The 18,205-nt window shown below is 42.9% G+C and overlaps 1 protein-coding gene across 5 annotated transcripts in view; it reads right to left on the bottom strand.

Moving 5' to 3' along the window:
* The window catches only part of FRMD4B (FERM domain containing 4B), a 281,077-nt gene that overhangs the window by 131,651 nt on the left and 131,221 nt on the right, over window positions 1–18,205 (bottom strand). For 4 of the 5 annotated variants that reach the window (XM_032649977.1, XM_032649975.1, XM_032649974.1 and 1 more), the window contains 2 exons: window positions 3,270–3,335; window positions 1,066–1,160 (listed from right to left, as the gene is read on the bottom strand). In XM_032649977.1, the coding sequence (XP_032505868.1) occupies window positions 1,066–1,160; window positions 3,270–3,335 (161 nt within the window). Of the gene's footprint in view, window positions 1–1,065; window positions 1,161–3,269; window positions 3,336–10,802; window positions 10,822–18,205 lie in introns of those variants that run through there. The other variant, XM_032649978.1, reaches the window with a different exon arrangement.

The raw sequence follows: 18,205 nt of genomic DNA, 5'->3' as shown, positions 1-18,205 counted from the left end.
ATCAAAGTTTTCAGGTTTTTCTATGTCTCCTGACAACTCAGCTGTCTGGGGTTTTATTGTTTGTTTTTTTATTTTTTTTTTGCCCAGCCCAAGTCCTGAGCCCACTGGCATTTCCAGGAGGTCCTAAGCTTGCAGCCCACCAAGGCTGGAAGTAATCAGCACATACAAAGTGTTAAAAACAAATTAACCCCTTCCTGAGGTAATTTTCTGCCTGGTTAACATGAAGAATGGAAAAACATTTAAACTGAGAGAGTTACGGAAAGAATGCTGGCTGGGTGGTTGGCCAATATATTTTGTGTCTGGAACACGTTTTCTTGAATTTTAATATTTGAAGAGCTCTTTGCAAATTATCCCATAAGGGAGAAGAAATCATTTAATATATCAAGCTGCATATAACGTAGGCAAGTCAGGCTGCCGTAAAGCACACACACACACACATACACACATGCAGAAAAGAGCTGGTAAGACTAAACACCTTTGCTTACACGGAGCTTTAAATTCTTGTGGATTCACTGTTATATACCAAAATATACACAATATCCACGTTAGCATTAAAAATGTAAGTAAAAGAAAAAAAAATGAGGGTTACATAAAATGAGCCTGCCTAAGTGGAAGTCAGAAATTTCATCCAGCATTAAAGTATATACATATTTATTGGGTGGGCCCCCAAATCGCCTTTAAACTTTCTTGCCACCAAATCCAAACATTAATTCAGTTTCAAGATATGAGTAGATGACACTAGCATTTCTATCCCTGATACATAAGCTAAATAAGCAAGCACAACGGCATTCAAAGAAATGTGAAGACAGACTATCATCAAGAATAACAAACTCATTGCAACAAATTTCTAAGGCACTTGGGACGATGTGCTGAGTTCTTAGAATGATCAATATTCCCTTTCTTCTCCTTTTACCAGAATTCTAAAGAAAAACCTGTATGAAGGAATCTTTAGCTAAGCAGGACATATTCTAATTCTTGGAGCATTCCCCCTGCCCCTGCTTTTGCCAGTTGAGAGTTACGCACATAGGTAACCCAGACAAAAGGTAAAAATAGGAGAACTCTTACGTGTCATCTGTAAACGTGATTCCAAAATACTCCTTTTCTTTCAGGTTGAAATGCGAAGCCACGAGGTCCAGCAACTCTCTTGATAAAAGTTTGGGCTGTTAAGATAAAAATATGATTAGAAACAATTTGGTCCCCTCTTTCTCTTACTGCTACCACTTTCCTCTGTCCCACAGTTTAAAGCAGCCTTTGTTTGTTTGTTTTCGGATGCCCGTGCCCTTTTGTTGCTTAATCTACTATAGACCATTCTCTAAGGGTTCGGGAAGGGGGGGAAATGGGAACAGGAACACCGCTGAGATCATCATTTTGATATATTTGCGATTCCGTCCAGCACCTTATTTTTTCCTCTAAAGTAAAAGTGTATTCACCAATGCATTGGTGTTTTGGAAAAAATGCTCTTTTATATATAGTATGGTGCTAGTGATCAAGACAAAGAATATCAAACACTGCCTAGACTGTAGGAATAACTTGGCTTGGTGACGGTCAACTGAGGAGGGTCAAGACCCAAAGGCTCAAGACCCAGAGAGAACTAACAACAACACAACAATAATAATAGTGACTGTCTACTGTGCTGGACTCCTTCTACCCATTATTTCATTTTAATCCTTACAATGAGTCTATGAAGTAGGGGTTCCTGCCATTTTATAGATGAGCCAACAAAGGCCAAGAGCAGTCAAGCACCTTGCTTGATGTTCCAGTTAGTTAAGGACCTGATTTGAACCCAGTTCTGTCTGAATCCAAAGACTAAGCTCTGCACTTCTCTCCAGGGATGGAGTAGTTGTATCCATTGTGCAGATCACCATCACCAGTACTTACTGGGTACCTCATTGGAGGAAGGATCTAGTCTATGAGCTTTTGGGAAGCACTGGCTCTGGTGGGAAGAAGCATGGTTTGTCATCAGCCAGTGTCCAGAGTGAGAGCAGATGGTGGATTTGCAGAGACTGGGGAAGGAAAGGGGGATTTGCAGGGAGGCATTCTACGTGGACTTCTTTTGAACTTTGAGCCACACATTTTAGGGCTCATTATGGTAGTTTGAGGGTTGGATGTTTGTTGTTGGGGAAGAAAGAACAGTCATGATAAAAAAAGAAGAAAGAAAAAAAGTTAAAGGAAAAGAAAAAAGAAAAGAATAGAAATCTAGACCAAAAGGTCTACTCTGGTGAAACTATGATTGATGTGCTATTTTCATTCTAATTGAAGCCTGTACACAGTGGGCTCAGCACAGCCTCAGAAAGGAGAAGAATTTAGGTTTGCTGAAGGGAGGGAATTCTAGCCACGGCTTTAGGTGTGGCTGTCATCAGGCACTTCCACGATCTTTTAAGATTCTGGGTCCAGAGTGTTGGGTGAATAAAGACAGAAGCATCAATAATTAAGATATCATCACTCATACAGTCCCATGTGTTTTACAGAGATTTCGTTCACATATATAATCTAGTTTGATGTTTTTTTAATTATACTGAAGTACAGTTGATTTACAATGTTGTGTTAATTTCTACTGTACAGCAAATTGACTCAGTTATACATATACATATATATATGCTTTTTTAATATTCTTTTCCACTATGGTTTATCACAGGATATTGAATATAGTTCCCTGTGCTATACAGTAGGACCTTGTTTATCCATCCTGTATCTACGAGTTTGTATCTGCTAATCCCAAGCTCCCAAGCTCCCAAGCTGACTTGCAGACATAGAGAATAGACTTGTGGCTGTCAAGGGGGAGGGTGGGGGAGGGAAGGATTGGGAGCTTGGGATTAATCTCGTATGATTTTTACCATAATTTCTGAGAGGAATATTAGGCAATCTTAATCCCAGTTCACAGATGTTGAAACTGGGTATTTAACTTGGACCATGCCATGTGACAGGAAAGTGGCAGAAAGACGAGTCTCAGCTCACAAAAACCCTTTCAGGGAAGCATTATGGTCTCCAGTTTACCAACAAGAGGTGATTCAGAGAAGTCAAGTCACTTGCCCAGGGTCACACAGCTACTGAGTGTCAAAGCTCAGACTGCAATCCAAGCATCTCTGAATCCTGTCACCAGTCTCTAGTTACTCTTAAATACAGCTACATTTCCTTGCTTTGAAGCTTTATCCCCCATAAACAATCCCGTGTCACTGGCTCTGAGGCACAGATAAGCAAGCAGGCTGAACACAGGCCACAAGGCCTACAGAGGGAACCAGGATGGCTTGTCCCTATGTGGCATCACCTACCTGAACCAGCAGCTCCAATCTCCTGTCATCCAGGAGGTGCACCTGGCAGTGCCTGCCTTCTGTCATCTGTGGAGACAAGACAGCAAGAGTGGCATCAGGCTGGGGCTGGCAGGCAAACCCTTCAACTTGATTTACCATTTCTTTTATGGGTGATGTGCTCAGCCTAAAAATGCCATCAGTTGAGTTAATCAACAGGTTTGGTCATAAACAGATTTATTATATGGCATCAGCTCTTGCACTTATTTTTATTTATTTATTTATTTTTATTGTATATTTTTTGGCTGCGTTGGGTCTTTGTTGCTGTGTGTAGGCTTTCTCTAGTTGTGGCGAGCGGGGGCTACTCTTCGTTGCAGTGCGCGGGCTTCTCATTGCCGTGGCTTCTCTTGTTGCAGAGCACCGGCTCTAGGTGCGTGGGCTTCAGTAGTTGCGGCGCGTGGGCTCAGTAGTTGTGGCTCGCGGGCTTAGTTGCTCCGCGGCATGTGGGATCTTCCCGGACCAGGGCTTGAAGCCGTGTCCCCTGAATTGGCAGGCGGATTCTTAACCACTGTGCCACCAGAGAAGTCCCTATTTTTATTTTTATTTTTTATTTATTTATTTATTTATTTTTATTTTGCGGTACATGGGCCTCTCTCTGTTGTGGCCTCTCCCGTTTCAGAACACAGGCTCCGGACACGCAGGCTCAGCGGCCATGGCTCACGGGCCTAGCCGCTCTGCAGCATGTGGGATCTTCCCAGACCGGGGCACGAACCCGTGTCCCCTGTATCAGCAGGCGGACTCTCAACCGCTGCGCCACCAGGGAAGCCCCCTATTTTTATTTTTTTAGCTCTTAGATTTAAAAGAAAAAAGAATGAAAAGCAAAGACCACTCAATATATTGAAAAAACAATACCTATACAACACACAAAATTATACTATGAAAAGCAGGTTTCCTTCCCAGAGGAAACTACTATACTTTTCCTTGAATCAATATTTTATTTTCCAAATGAAGATGGTTTTATTCACTGTTGTGTTTTAATAAAGACAATACATGCATAATTATAGGATGAAAAACAAATGATACTAAAGTTAAAATGTAAAGTCTCCATTTTTGAAACTTTGGCCCTCCTTTGTAGTATTCATATCACTACCATAATTAACAGTTAAGAATAGTTAAGACAGGGAGTTCCCTGGTGGTCCAGTGGTTAAGAACCGATCCTGCGATGCAGCGACACCGGTTCGATCCCTGGTCAGGAAACTAAGGTCTCACATGCCGCAGGGCAACTAAGCCCGCGCACCACAACTAGAGCAACTAGAGAGCCCACGCACCACAACTACTGAGCCCATGTGCTCTGGAGCCCGCGTGCCACAACTAATGAGCCCATGTGCCCGCATGCCACAACTAGAGAGAAGCCCACGCGCTGCAACAAAAGATCTCGTGTGCCACAACTAAAAAATAACAATGCAGCTAAAAACTACTTTTAAAAAAAGAAGAGTTAAGACAGTTAAGAACAATTCAATGTATAAATTAGTAATTATATTTAATTTTTTATCACTTATAACTGCAATACTGGGAAATTACTCCTTGTAAAATATTTAAACAATGCATAAAATGCAAAGATCAACTTTGAGTAACTCATGCTCCAAACCTTTCTACCTGCAGAAATTACCACTCTGTCAGATTGAGGAGAATCTTCACAGACCATCTTTAGATGGATTTTCAGATATATACATGTACATGTTAAAAAAACATATTCTCATGTTAAATGTTTTACTTTAATATTATATTGAACATATTTTGAAATGAAGCAGGTACTCTTCTAACTTTTTTTAAATAATTTATTTTTATTTAGTTTTGGCTGCATTGGATCTTCGTTGCTGCGTGTGGACTTTCTCTAGTTGCGGCGAGCGGGGGCTACTCTTTGTTGTGGTGCGTGGGCTTCTCACCGTGGTGGCTTCTCTTGTTGCGGAGCACGGGCTCTAGGCACACGAGCTTTAGTTGTTGTGGCTCGCGGGCTCTAGAGCGCAGGCTCAGTAGTTGTGGCACACGGGCTTAGTTGCTCCCTGGCATGTGGGATCTTCCCGGACCAGGGCTCGAACCCATGTTGCCTGCATTGGCAGGCGGATTCTTAACCACTGGACCATCAGGGAAGTCCCGAAGCAGGCACTCTTAATATTTGTGTGTGTGTGTGTGTGTGTGTGTGTATGTGTGTGACTGCGGTGTCTGTGTATATGGATATTTATATGTGTATGGTTTTTTTCAATTGAAGTGGAACTATGCTATACTTACTGTCTTGCCCCTTGCTTTTTTAATTCAATATTTCTTGGAAATCTTTCCAATGTCAACACATATAGACCGACCTCATTCTTTATAAAGGTTCTATAGTATCTAATCATTGTGCAGACGTATTTAAGGAGTCTCCGGCTGAGAAACACTTAGACTGTTTCTAGCCTTTTGCTGTCATAAGCAATGTCGCCATAAATTTTGCACATGCAGCTTTGTCCATGCATGTGGAATTGCTGGGTTACTTTTGAAAAGCATCGGCAGCACTTCGTCTCTTAGGTGTTGTACAAAACTATAAGAACTTGGGAACCCCCTCGGCAGTCCAGTGGTTAGGACTCAGCACTCGCATTGCCGGGGGCCCAGGTTCAATCCCTGGTCGTAGAACTAAGATCCTGCAAGTCACCATGACTTGGCAAAAAACTGAACAAAACAAAACTATAAGACGTGGAAACTCAGATACATATAATCCCAATTTAAAAAGGAAATTTCTTCCATTACTGAGAACCAACTACATACTTAGCATTGCTCTAGGTGTTTATAATCTTATCTCTGAGCTGCAAAGTCAGCTCCTGGGATTGGGGTTGTTATCCCCAATTCAACAGATGAGAAAATTGAGTCTCAGAGTGGGAGAAGCAATCTGTTTTTAATGTGACAAATACTAATTACAATATCTTACTTACATGTTTGATTGAGCTCTGCTCTAAAAGCCTAGAAAGTAGCTCAGTTGATTAGAATGGAGATGTGGCCCATAGGAACCTCGGAAGTAGTGCTAAGAGGTAAGTGGGAAGCTTTACGTTGCCCCATGACCGCTGATTATGCCCTCAAACTCTGCAAAGCCAGGTCACATACACATCTCTGGTGGCAAGAGGAAAGGGAACAAATCTTTGTTTCAGGCACGAAACTGGGAACTTTATGGAAATTATCTCACTAAAGCTCCACAAAACTCTACAATATGGCAACATCCCCATTTTACAGACAAGGAAGTCAAGGTATAGAGTTTAAGGTTAATCATTCAAATTTGCCTGGGCAAGAAAAAAGCAAGGTAAAGTTTGAATTAATGTCTAACTGAAAAAAAAAAGTCATCTTTTTTCTACTCTTCTATACTACAGGAGGAAATCAATCAATGTGTCAGTTTAAATCATTTAATCTCTCTTGTAAAACCCACACAAGCAAACCCTAAGTACATGCCCTACAGAACAATCAAATAATACTCAGAAGATCAACGGAAACAATATGAATCCATTAAGGGATATGTCAAAACTCATAAAACATTGCAAGGTATTCTGTTGTTGCATAACCCAAATGAATTTATTTCCTGATTTAAAAAAACATCCTTTCTCCTTTCTGATTTTCTTTGGCTCTCCCTTGATCTAGTCAATGTGCCTTTTGTCAACACACAATTTTATCCTAGAGAGTTTAATAGTAAATTTTTTTTTTAGGTGTATCTGTCCACCTCATGACAACCATGGGCAGTGGTGCCCATGTCTGTACAACTTGATTCTACCCCTTTGGCCTCAGTTGAGTTGACTGGATGAGGGGAAAGACACCTGACCTAAGCTGGGCCAGTCAGAACCTCAGTCCAGGGAATCTGGAATTGAGTCCGAGTGGATGAAAATATGGTGGTTGTGGGGCAGCCACTGTCTGCTCCATGTGGAGAGAAAGGAAAACCATCTGCAGAGAGAACGAAGAAGACAGGGAGCTAGAAGGAAGCCAGAGAAATCACGCAGCCTAAGAGGAAAAGCTTCAGAATTGCTGTCAGGGTCCCTACGTCTTTCCAGTCACTTCTAGCCCGTTCCACTGGTCTGGGTGAATCCTGTTCTTTTTTAAAAAATTTATTTTTTAATTGACATATAGTTGATTTGCAATGTTGTGTTAATTTCTGCTGTACAGCAAAGTGACTCAGTTACACACACGTATACATTCTTTTTAATACTCTTTTCCATTACGGTTTATCCAGAATCCTTGTTCTTGAGTTCCATAAAACATCCCCGTATTCCTTCAATGAATCCACTTTTTCCCTGCCTCCCTCTCTTAAGCTAACTTGAGTTGGAGTCCGCTTATCGCAACTAAAAGCATCTTGATACGACACCACAGGTATCTATACCTAAACCAAGGCAAAAGATCCCAGAGGACACACACCCCGGATGATGTCATTAATATGGTAAAATCATCTGCTCAGAATCACTGATACTCCCATCACGGACAATACATCAGCCAAGAGAGAGGCTGACATCTGGGGTGGGGGGCCCGGGGAAGGGACTAAACAAACACCCCACCATGTGATGTGATGATACACACACACAAACTGGAGAAGGGCAGTGCAGATGAACTGGGGAGAAACTGCTACAGTTTTATGCCCACACTGGCACACTTGAATCCCGGCATATCTGAGCCCACAGTCCTCACCAAGCCCTTTCCTACGTGGGAGGATGGCTCCTCTGGGAGATCAAAGGGCTAATGTGATCATCAATAACCACAGAAAAACCTGCCCTTGTCACTTAAATCAAAAGTTGAAAGGTGGTGGATGTATCTTGTTGGTCAAAACAATGCTTATGAATAAATCTCAGTTGCTGCTATTAGAAATCAGGAGATGCCATTTTAAAAAAATTTAGATGGTAAGGTCTAGAAACACTGGGCTGGATTTCCTTCATGGCCACATGTGGCCAGGGTAGGGCAGAACAGCCCCCTCTGTAGGTAGTGTTGGTGGTCTCTGGCTCACACATGTGTATTATCTGCCAGGTTCCTGGGAGTCCTACTACGTGAATAAGAAAACTACATTCAAGTTCACTCTGTACCAGGGAAGAGACACAACGAAACGTCAAAGGAAGGCCTGCTGTGCACCAGGCAAAGGGTTTGACGCCTGACCCTCATTAACATAAAGTATTCCAAAATAACTGACCAAAAGTCAGGTAGTCCTAATCCAGACCTTCCAGTGTAACAGGGTTTCTAACAAAGTTTAGGGGGATAAAATTTCAAATCCAAGCTACGTGGGAACCAATGCATTTATGTGATGGCAAGAGAAAAACAGAAGAGGCTTCAGAATAAAAATACCATTCATGCTCTCTTCTTTTAAAAAAATACTATTTCAATCTCTACACAAGCCTATGAAAGGAGGCATCCTCATTTCAAGCACCAGGAAACTGAGGCCTGAGAAATGACGGAACTTGTACAAGCTTCTAAGCCAGACTTGGGCTCACAATCAGATTTTATCTCTTACTACCTCTGTTACCTTAAAAAAGTCACTCAGTCTTTCCAAACCTCATAAGCAACGTCCTGACAGCTTTTAATCTGACACCCTTGAGAGTGAAATATACCGCTTCTGAGGACCACATTTATTATAGTCCCCACGTGCTTGAAAATTAACAAGCAAACAGCTAAACTTTTCTGTAATCCATTTATCCTCCCATTTAAAAAAAAAAAAAAAGCTTTTTAATGGGAGGAATATTACTAACCCATTTTAAAGAAGATAAATGACAGGTAAAGTTAAAACGTACATGGTGGAAACATTCTCCAGAGATGATTGTGCAGAAGTAAAAAGAGAGAGGGGAACACTAGTTCCTGTGTCCTTCTGTGACCCTGCCACCTGGCTTGGCATTTTATTTATTTATGTATTTTTGGCTGCATCACGCGGCATGCGGGATCTTAGTTCCCTAATCAGGGATCGAACCCATGCCCCCTGCAGTAGAAGCACGGATTCTTAACCACTGGACTGCCAGGGAAGTCCCTGGCTAGGTATTTTAATAATAGCACTAGCAACAGAACCAGCAGACGCTTTCTACATTCCAGGCACTACACTAAGCACTTTACATGTATGAACATATGCAAGCCCTTGTGATACTCGCATGAGACAGGTAATCTTACCTCCCAATAACACAGGAGAAGGAGGTTACTAGAGAGATTATAAATAACAAGATACATAAATGGCAGAGCTAGACCCAAACTCAAAGTCCAAGCTCTTAACCACTTAGCTACCCACTAGGTACTCCCTACACTATAAAGTGACAAATTGTGGGAAAGGCTTCCCACGCAGCCCATTTTCAGGAGAGGAGATGAGTGGGTAGAAAGGGAAAAACAATGCGTCATAAAGCAGGTGTGAAAAGTCATCTCAGTTCCAGGGCAAAATCATTTGACTAGAATTAGTTAGAATTGTAGAACTTAGAGTCTTAGAAGGGATCTATTCACCACCGCTTATTTGGAACGTGGGGAAATTAAGGAAAGATGTGCCTGGTGCCACACAGCAAGTCAATGTGAGCCCCAGGATTAAAACTCAGGACTCTGGAACCTAAAAAATAAAACCAGCTAGTGAATATAAGAAAAAAGGAACAGACTCACAGATATAGAGAACAAATTAGTGGTTACCAGTGGGGAGAGGGAAAGGGGGAGGGGCAAGATAGGGTAGGGGATTCACTGGTACAAACTACTATGTATAAAATAAATAGGGTGCTTCCCTGGTTGCAGAGTGGTTGAGAGTCCGCCTGCCAGTGCAGTGGACACGGGTTCGTGCCCCGGTCCGGGAAGATCCCACATGCCACAGAGCGGCTGGGCCCGTGAGCCCTGGCCGCTGAGCCTGCGCGTCCGGAGCCTGTGCTCTGCAACGGGAGAGGCCACAACAGTGAGAGGCCCGCATATCGAAAAAAAAAAAAAAGTCTATAAGGCTATATTGTACAGCATAGGAAATATAGTCAATATTTTATAATAACTTTAAATGCAACATAACCTTTAAAAATTGTGAATCACTATGTTGTACACCTGAAACTTACATAATAAAACTCAGGACTCTGTCTTCCAGGCCCGACATGAGGTTACTCAGCTGCTAAATACCACCTTATGCAAATGCACTTCTTTTCCCAACAGATGGATTTGTTTCTTTTAATTTTTTAAAAATACTGTAAACATAAAAAGAAAAAAAAAAACTGGGCATTTCTTATTTATTTTCAAACATGACTCCCACTGAAGCTGTCTCTTCTAATTTCATCCACAGGAGTTATATTTGAAGGGAGCTGTTCATGGATCACAATGATTATACCTACACATTCAAAATCACCTTTGAGCCCCATAGAGACCATCAGAGCAGTTTCGGATTTGGTCCCTACCGAGTGACAGCTAATAGCAGCAATGCCTCGCATGGAATAGAAAAACAGATAAGAAATTGATCTCTTTGGAAAGTTTCGCTTGACACCCACCCAGACTTGATACCCTTCCCACCACCCTCTCCCGCCTTCAACCTCAGGAAATCGGAGGTTAAAATTGTGCATGTTGGATTAAAACTCCCACCTCAGTGGCTGCCCTGCGTTTGCTCCCCAGATGATAGAGCAGGTCCTCAGAGGCTAAGCGCTGAGTGCTGGTGGAAGGACCTTCTCCATCTGGTCAGTGGTTAAATGAGGAAGATCAGAAGGGAAGTGAGAACTGGCGAGAACTCTGGCTTCACGGGGTGCGCTGATGTGCAGCCTATAGTGGGGTTCAAGTCTCTGTGAACTTCACCCTCATGGCCCACCAAATCCCAGTCCCACTACCTGATTCAGGAGATGAGAGCAGAGAGTCAGTAAAACAAACAAAAAACAAACAAAATAAAACCCCAAAAAACCCCTAAGTCAAGTCAAGATAGGGCAGGGTGGGATCATTCCTAATGACTGGGGGCAGCTTAGAAAGCAACAGGAAATACCAAAAAAGGACCAGAACCCCAGCCTACTTTGGTTTTGCTTTAGTAGCTCTTTGGAACACGGAAATATAAAAGCTTGGTAAGGAAGCAGCGAGCTTCATTTCCTCTCTCTCATTCCCTTTTGACCTTTTCTGAAAGTTCAGCAAAAGAGTTCAGCAAAAAGTCTCATTAAAATGACTTCCCAAGATTTTTTGTGGGATGACCTATCCACCATCATCATTAGAGTCTAATCCACTATCATCTCTTGCCTGGATGTGTGCAAAATCAGCTACGTAACCGGGCTTGGTGCTTTTGAGTCCAATTTCTGTATGGCCCTGTGAATGATCTCTTCAAAATACAGATCCAATCCCTTCACTTCTCTGCTTAAAAACGCCCAGTGGCTTCTCAAGCAATACAATGGAGAATCCGACTCCTTGCCTCGCTCACAGTGTCCATGTAACCTGACTCACCACCCTCTCTAACTTAATGTCCAACCCATCTGCCTTGCCCGGACACACCAGCCATATTGACCTTCTTTTCTTTTTTCTTATCTTTATATTTATTTATTTATTTGGCCACGCAGCATGTGGGATGTTAGTTCCTGGACCAGGAATCGAACCCACACCCCATGTAATGGAAGCCCAGAGTATTAACCACTGGACCGCCAGAGAACTCCCGACCTTTTCTTCCTCAGAATAAAGTCTTGTTCCTACTTTGAGACTTTGCATATGCTGTTCCCTGTGTCCGGAATGCTCTTTTCCCAGATCACGGCACGACTGGGTGCTTTTGCATCTTTTAGATGTTAAATCAAATGTCACCATCCCCAAAAGGCCTTCCCTATCCTCAGTGTAAAGTACAGCCTGGACACTGTCTCTCATACCACACTGCTTTATTTTCTTTGTAGCTAATATTTCTTTTTGGTTGTTGTTTGTTTATCCTCTATCTTTCACCACCAGAATGTAAACTCCAAGGGAGAGGCCTTGGTTGATCGGTTTACCATTGTATCCCCAGGGCCTGGAACAGGGCCTGGTACACAGTAAGAATGTGGGCAATAAATCTCTGCTCAGGGGAGGAATACTTTAACTGGTCAGAGTCTAGACACAGGTACCAATGAAACATTCACAAGTGAGTTAAACATGTAGGGCATAATGTGAAGCGAGGATGTTCCAAAAACACCACTCAAGCCTTGACCCAGACAGACTTACACATTTAAAAAACAAGCTTTCCACCCAGAGAACAAGGTGAGCTATTAATTCCTCACCAGATGAGACATCCTGGAGGAATTGGAGAGAGGGACGTATCTAGGACGTTCTTACTTTGGGATCTATTGAGTGGACAGAGTTTTAGATTTCACCCACATGATGTCAACTCCAGCTGAACAGGGTCCCTTTATATCATCTCTGGGTGCTGAGTGAATATGAGCTATTGACACTCTCGTTCAGAGAATGGCCTAGACTGACACAGATGTCTCCAATCCCAGTCAGCTGCGATTTCCCCTCAAGGTCTTTCAAGACGGTGCCTGCCCTCCCAGTGTGCAATCACTGGGAACTTCTTTTTTCACCATCAACCAACCATTCTCCTAGCTTCTAGGAAGCATGTAGGACATGTCACACGAGTGCTCAGCACTTCATGTGGGTAGTATCTTCCTTCATGCTGTGAACAACCCTAGGAGGAAGAAGTTTTGTTGTTGAGATTTTATAGGTGGCAAAACTGAAGGGCAGAGAGGTTCAGTAACTTGTCTAGGGTCATGTTGCTGTGACCCTAGTCGTATCAAAGTAGGACTCTTGGGCGTCCCTTGCAGGTTCACTGGGACTGGAGTAGGAAAACGAGAGACAGTAAGTAAGGAAAAAGCACCCGTGGCATAAAAGCAGCAGAAGAGGAAAGGAAAATGGGCCGGGGTGGGGAGAGTGATAAAGAAGGGGAGAATTCAGTTAACCAAATATGAAATTGAGTAGCTGAGTAATCTGCCTTAGAAAAAATGTCAGTAAGTAACTGTTGCGGTGGGCTGGCTCTTTCCAGAGACCTTTCTTTTATTGACATGGGCCTTTTAAATTCTCTCATGACAACCCTGTGAGGTAGATTCCAATCCTGCTTCACTGTGTAGGTGAGAAAATTGAGGTTCAGAGAAGGTAACTGACGGACCCCAGCCCACAGGTCTCCACTAGGTCGAAGCGCTAGAAGGAGGCAGAGTAGGACTTAAATTCAGACATCTGATTCGCAGTTTGCCCTGCATGGCCGTGTTACACAACTTCTGTTACAACGTTATTTCCCACCCATTCTGTCTTTTGCTTTCTTAGAAGTATTTATTTATTTATCTATCTATTTATTTATTTTTGGCTGCGTTGGGTCTTCATTGCTGTGTGCGGGCTTTCTCTAGTTGCGCTGAGCGGGGGCTACTCTTCATTGCAGTGTGCGGGCTTCTCATTGTGGTGGCTTCTCTTGTTGCAGAGCACCGGCTCTAGCCACACAGGCTTCAGTAGTTGTGGCTCGTGGGCTCAGTAGTTGTGGCTCACGGGCTGTAGAGCTCAGGCCCAGTAGTTGTGGCACACGGGCTTCAGTAGTTGTGGCTCGCGGGCTGTAGAGCTCAGGCCCGGTAGTTGTGGCACACGGGCTTCAGTAGTTGTGGTTCGCGGGCTGTAGAGCTCAGGCTCAGTAGTTGTGGCACACGGGCTTCAGTAGTTGTGGCTCGCAGGCTCTAGAGCACAGGCTCAGTGGTTGTGGCGCATGGGCTTAGTTGCTCCCTGGTATGTGGGATCTTCCTGGACCAGGGCTCGAACTCGTGTCCCCTGCATTGGAAGGCGGATTCTTAACCACTGCGCAGCCAAGGAAGCCCCCACCTATTAGTCTTATATATTAAATCACACATAGCTTAGGCATTTTACATATCATCTTGATCACCAAGCATGTTCTGGAAAAGCTTGATCTAGATTCACCAAACCACAGCTGCTTGGTTCCTGCCACTATCTGAAAGCAAGGCCAGAGGTTTGCAAAGGTTTTCGTAATCACCTTTCCTCGGCTATCTCCTGGCCATACACTGAAGAAATATGGGCGGCCGCTAAAAACGTTGTCTATGTGTTTGTTAATTACCTTCAGTGAGTACCAGGATGGAATTAACCCCTGCCTCTTGTGCTGCCAGCCCTGTCCTGCTTATGTGAACACTCTGGGTGTAGGATGATTACCTATCGGTTAGGTGGCTGCCTGGGCCTAACTCTGTCATTCTAGTCTTAAGATGCAGTCTAGCACACAGTGCAGTTAATTCAATGTGGAGAAGCTCTGGATCGTGTGTTCATTCATTCACTCAGCCAATATTTACCGAGCACCTCCTAAATGCGAGCACTGTTCTCGATACTAATATATATTTGCAAATGAGGTCCACAGGGCACTGTCTCTGGAGCTGGTCCTACGGTGGGATTTCTCAACGTTGGCACTACTGACATTTGAGGCCAGATAATTCTTTGCTCGGGGGGGTGCCCTTGTGCATTGTAGGATGTTTAGCAGCATCCCTGCCTCTACCCAACAGATGCCAGTACTCCCTCCCTCCTTGTGACAACCAAATGTCTCCAGACCCTGCCGAATGTCTCCCGGAGGACAAAATCATCCCTGGTTGAGAACAACTGCTCTAGAGATAAGGAGAAGAAAAGAACAATGGTGGTAGGGTAGGGATAGATTAGAAGTTTGGGAATGACATGTACACAAGGCTATATTTACAACAGATAACCAACAAGGACCTACTGTATAGCACAGGGAATTCTGCTCAATATTCTGTAATAACCTAAATGGGAAAAGAATTTGAAAAAGACTAGATACATGTATATGTATAACTGAATCACTTTGCCGTATACCTGAAACTAATACAACATTGTTTGTTGTTTTTTCGTGTTTTAAAAAATATTTATTTATTTAGGCTGCACCACGTCGTAGTTGCCGTACGTGGGATCCTCGTTGTGGCATGCAGGATCTCCAGTTGCCATGCAGGATCTTTTATTGCGGCATGCGGACTTCCTAGTTGCGGCACGCGAACTCTTGGTTGTGGCACACACGCGGGATCTAGTTCCCCGATCAGGGATGGAACCTGGGCCCTAGTCCTACGCACTGGACCACCAGGGAAGTCTCTAACACAACACTGTTAATCAATTATACTCCAATATAAAAATTAAAAAAAACAATTAAACAAGGTATTTTCAGATAAGAATAGGGCTCTCAAATAGCTCAACTGGCAATGCAGTTAAGTTCTGAGCACGTGCAAAATGCACTTCGAAACTCACTTCTTACCCAGGAAGCACGAGACTTCAGGAAGTGGATGAGGAGGACTTAAATTGGACCACTGCTCTTGACGGGTGGCTCCCAGGAGAGATTGGAGGGATAACCCTGTTTTCTGGATGTTAGCATACAACTGCTAGCCCCCTTTCTGCCTGGCAGAGGCTGGAGAAAAGCAAACAAGAAAAGCTATTTCTGTGGCTTCAGCATCAACCTGGCAAGCAATTTCAGTCAACTTTAGCAGACATTCCCTGGGGAAGGCATTCTCATAAAAGACAATCCCTTATCAGATCATCTCCTGATCTCATAAGGCTGGTGAAAAGAAAAGCCAGGTTTGAAAAGAGAGAAAGGGAGAGAGAGAGAGAAAGGGAACAACTTATTAAGTCTGGAACGGAAGGTCATCAGGAGAAACCAGCCTGGTGTCAATGAGGTGCACACAGGATTTAGAATCAGGAGGCTTGGGTCTGTGTCCCAGCTTTGCCATGTAGCTAAGATTATGGCCTGAAAATCAGAGTCTCTCTCTAAACCTCCATTTCTGTCCCTGTAAAATGGGTAAGAATCAATCTCATTTAGCTTTGTTTGTCTCTTGTATTAATGCAGGTTGAACCTAAAATTTACTTCAGAAGATAGTCATATCACCTGTCATACGCTCAAGTTAATCGGCACAGATTATGTGTTAGGGTCTGTGCTAAGTGCCTGACATGCTTTATCAGCCCTACCGTAGTGCAGTGAGTCTTATAATTAGTGGAAATGATTTGTAAGCTGTTGAGTGCTATTATGTTAACTGTACATGGTTATTTTAAGCTGGTTCGACGATTGTTTTTCTTAAGAAGAAAGTTCTGCTGGGTTATTAAGAGGTCAAACTGTCACACTAGAGTTGAAGACTCAAACTGCCAGTTAAACCCTGGAGAGAGCAGGCAACCCAATAGCTGGGGATTAATTCCATTCTGATTTCTCAGTGATAATCACAGATTAACTCAAATCCACCATTTGGAGCTGCCTGTGTGCACAAAGCTGGGGAAACTCTTGCAAACTCTTGCTCTGTACCTGATTGCCACCAAACGGTGTCCTGGGCTAGCTACTCTTGTTTTCACCAACACAAAACGGAAACGAATATATGTTGACTGCCTTGTCTATGTCCCGTGCTTTGGCATACATTTTATCCATTGAATTCTCACAACCACCCTGCCGCGTAGACATTTTTGGCCCTTTGTTTTACACCAAAGAAGCTGAGACCCCAAGAGGTTGAAAGAGACTTGCCCAAGGGTCCCAGCTAAGAAGGGGCTGAGCCAGGTTCAAGAAGGAGCTCACCAAAGAACAAGGGGAAAAACAGGTGACATATCTTCATGGCAGCTTCTTCATAGAAGCAGCTGCCATGAAAACAGGGTTCTCTGTATAAATTCATACTCTGCCTCGTTTTCCAATTAGAAACTCGGATGAGGCACTGATGAGAGACTGTCAAATGTTTATTTTCAGAAAACCATGCAGGATATTTCTGCTTTATTTTTTTTTCCAGAAAGAAACATCCTCTTTACTTAAAACCAGTCGTTAGGCTGTATTTTTAGGTATCGTGGTACAGTATCAATGAGTCAAAAGAGAAAAGAAAAAATGGGAGGGCACAGACACTGTAAACAGGAAAAGTCACAAAGTGGAACCAAGAAAAGCTGAGAACACAGCCCGTGGGCCATGGGGGATTTTCGTTCTTGTCTGCATTTCAGGTTGACCAGAAAAGAAGTTCTCCGGTCGCCGGGTAGAAAATGGAAATTTTAGCTTCAGTGATTATGCAAGTAGCAGACACCCTATGGTTTGGAAACTTTCTGCTTTGCCAACTCAGTTTTCTCTTTTCCCGTGAAAAACAGCCTGTAGGAAGGAGCGAAAGTACTGCGTCTTTCAAAAACTTGAAGATAAAAACTTAAAGACAAGCACAGCTCAGGTGGAGGGATTTTAAAAATAAACTACCATACTTGTAATTTAAAGATACTCTGGGTACTGTTTATTCAGTACAGCACATTTGGAAATCTGGACTCAATATAAGCCATCCACAGAGCAAACAAATCACATATATTGCCCTGAAAACCTACAAGTGAGCAAAAATTAACTAGAAAATCTAAATCAACTTTACCCTAATTTTAGAGGACACGCTTACTGTCAGAGTTTTCGTGTTTCAGTTTTTTCATCAGCTAACGTAGAATGTGTCTGCTTTATGCTTTTCAAAATCTCTTCGTTCTTTGGGGTTCATGTATAAGGAGCGGATGAAATAAGTCCTTAGGGAGTTTATAATTAATACAAATGGATTCTACTAGGTCCAGAGTCCTAGCTTGGTTGATAGAAATGTCATATTTGGGTAGAGGATTTAGAAAAGCATTACCAAATAATGAAAACAAAAAAGTCAAACTCATTTGGGCCAATATAGAAAAGTTCTTAATGTCCAGGACTCACTTTTCCATCACAGAACAAACCTTCCCCCACTCAACCTAGATGCTTCTAATACTTGGTGATGAAACTTTAATGTCGCCTAATGCAGGTTGTGTTTTCAAAGAGGATTCCTTCTTTTTTTGAGGCTAACATGGGATTCAAAGATTAAAACAGAGCAAATCATAAACTGGAAGGCCACAGGTCAAGATGAGAGAAATTCGAAATAGGAACCCAAGAAGACTTCTGCGTGAGCACCAGGAAACAGAATGAGGAGAAAAGAATACTTTGAGGGAGAGAATGGTGATGTGGAGCTGTCTCCTAACAGCTCATGAGCATCTACTGTCCCATTTTGAAGCTGGTTTTTAAG

The sequence above is a fragment of the Phocoena sinus genome, chromosome 11, assembly GCF_008692025.1.
Source record: "Phocoena sinus isolate mPhoSin1 chromosome 11, mPhoSin1.pri, whole genome shotgun sequence".
NCBI classification, from domain to species: Eukaryota; Metazoa; Chordata; class Mammalia; order Artiodactyla; family Phocoenidae; genus Phocoena; species Phocoena sinus.
This window is presented reverse-complemented; position numbering and strand designations above follow the sequence as displayed.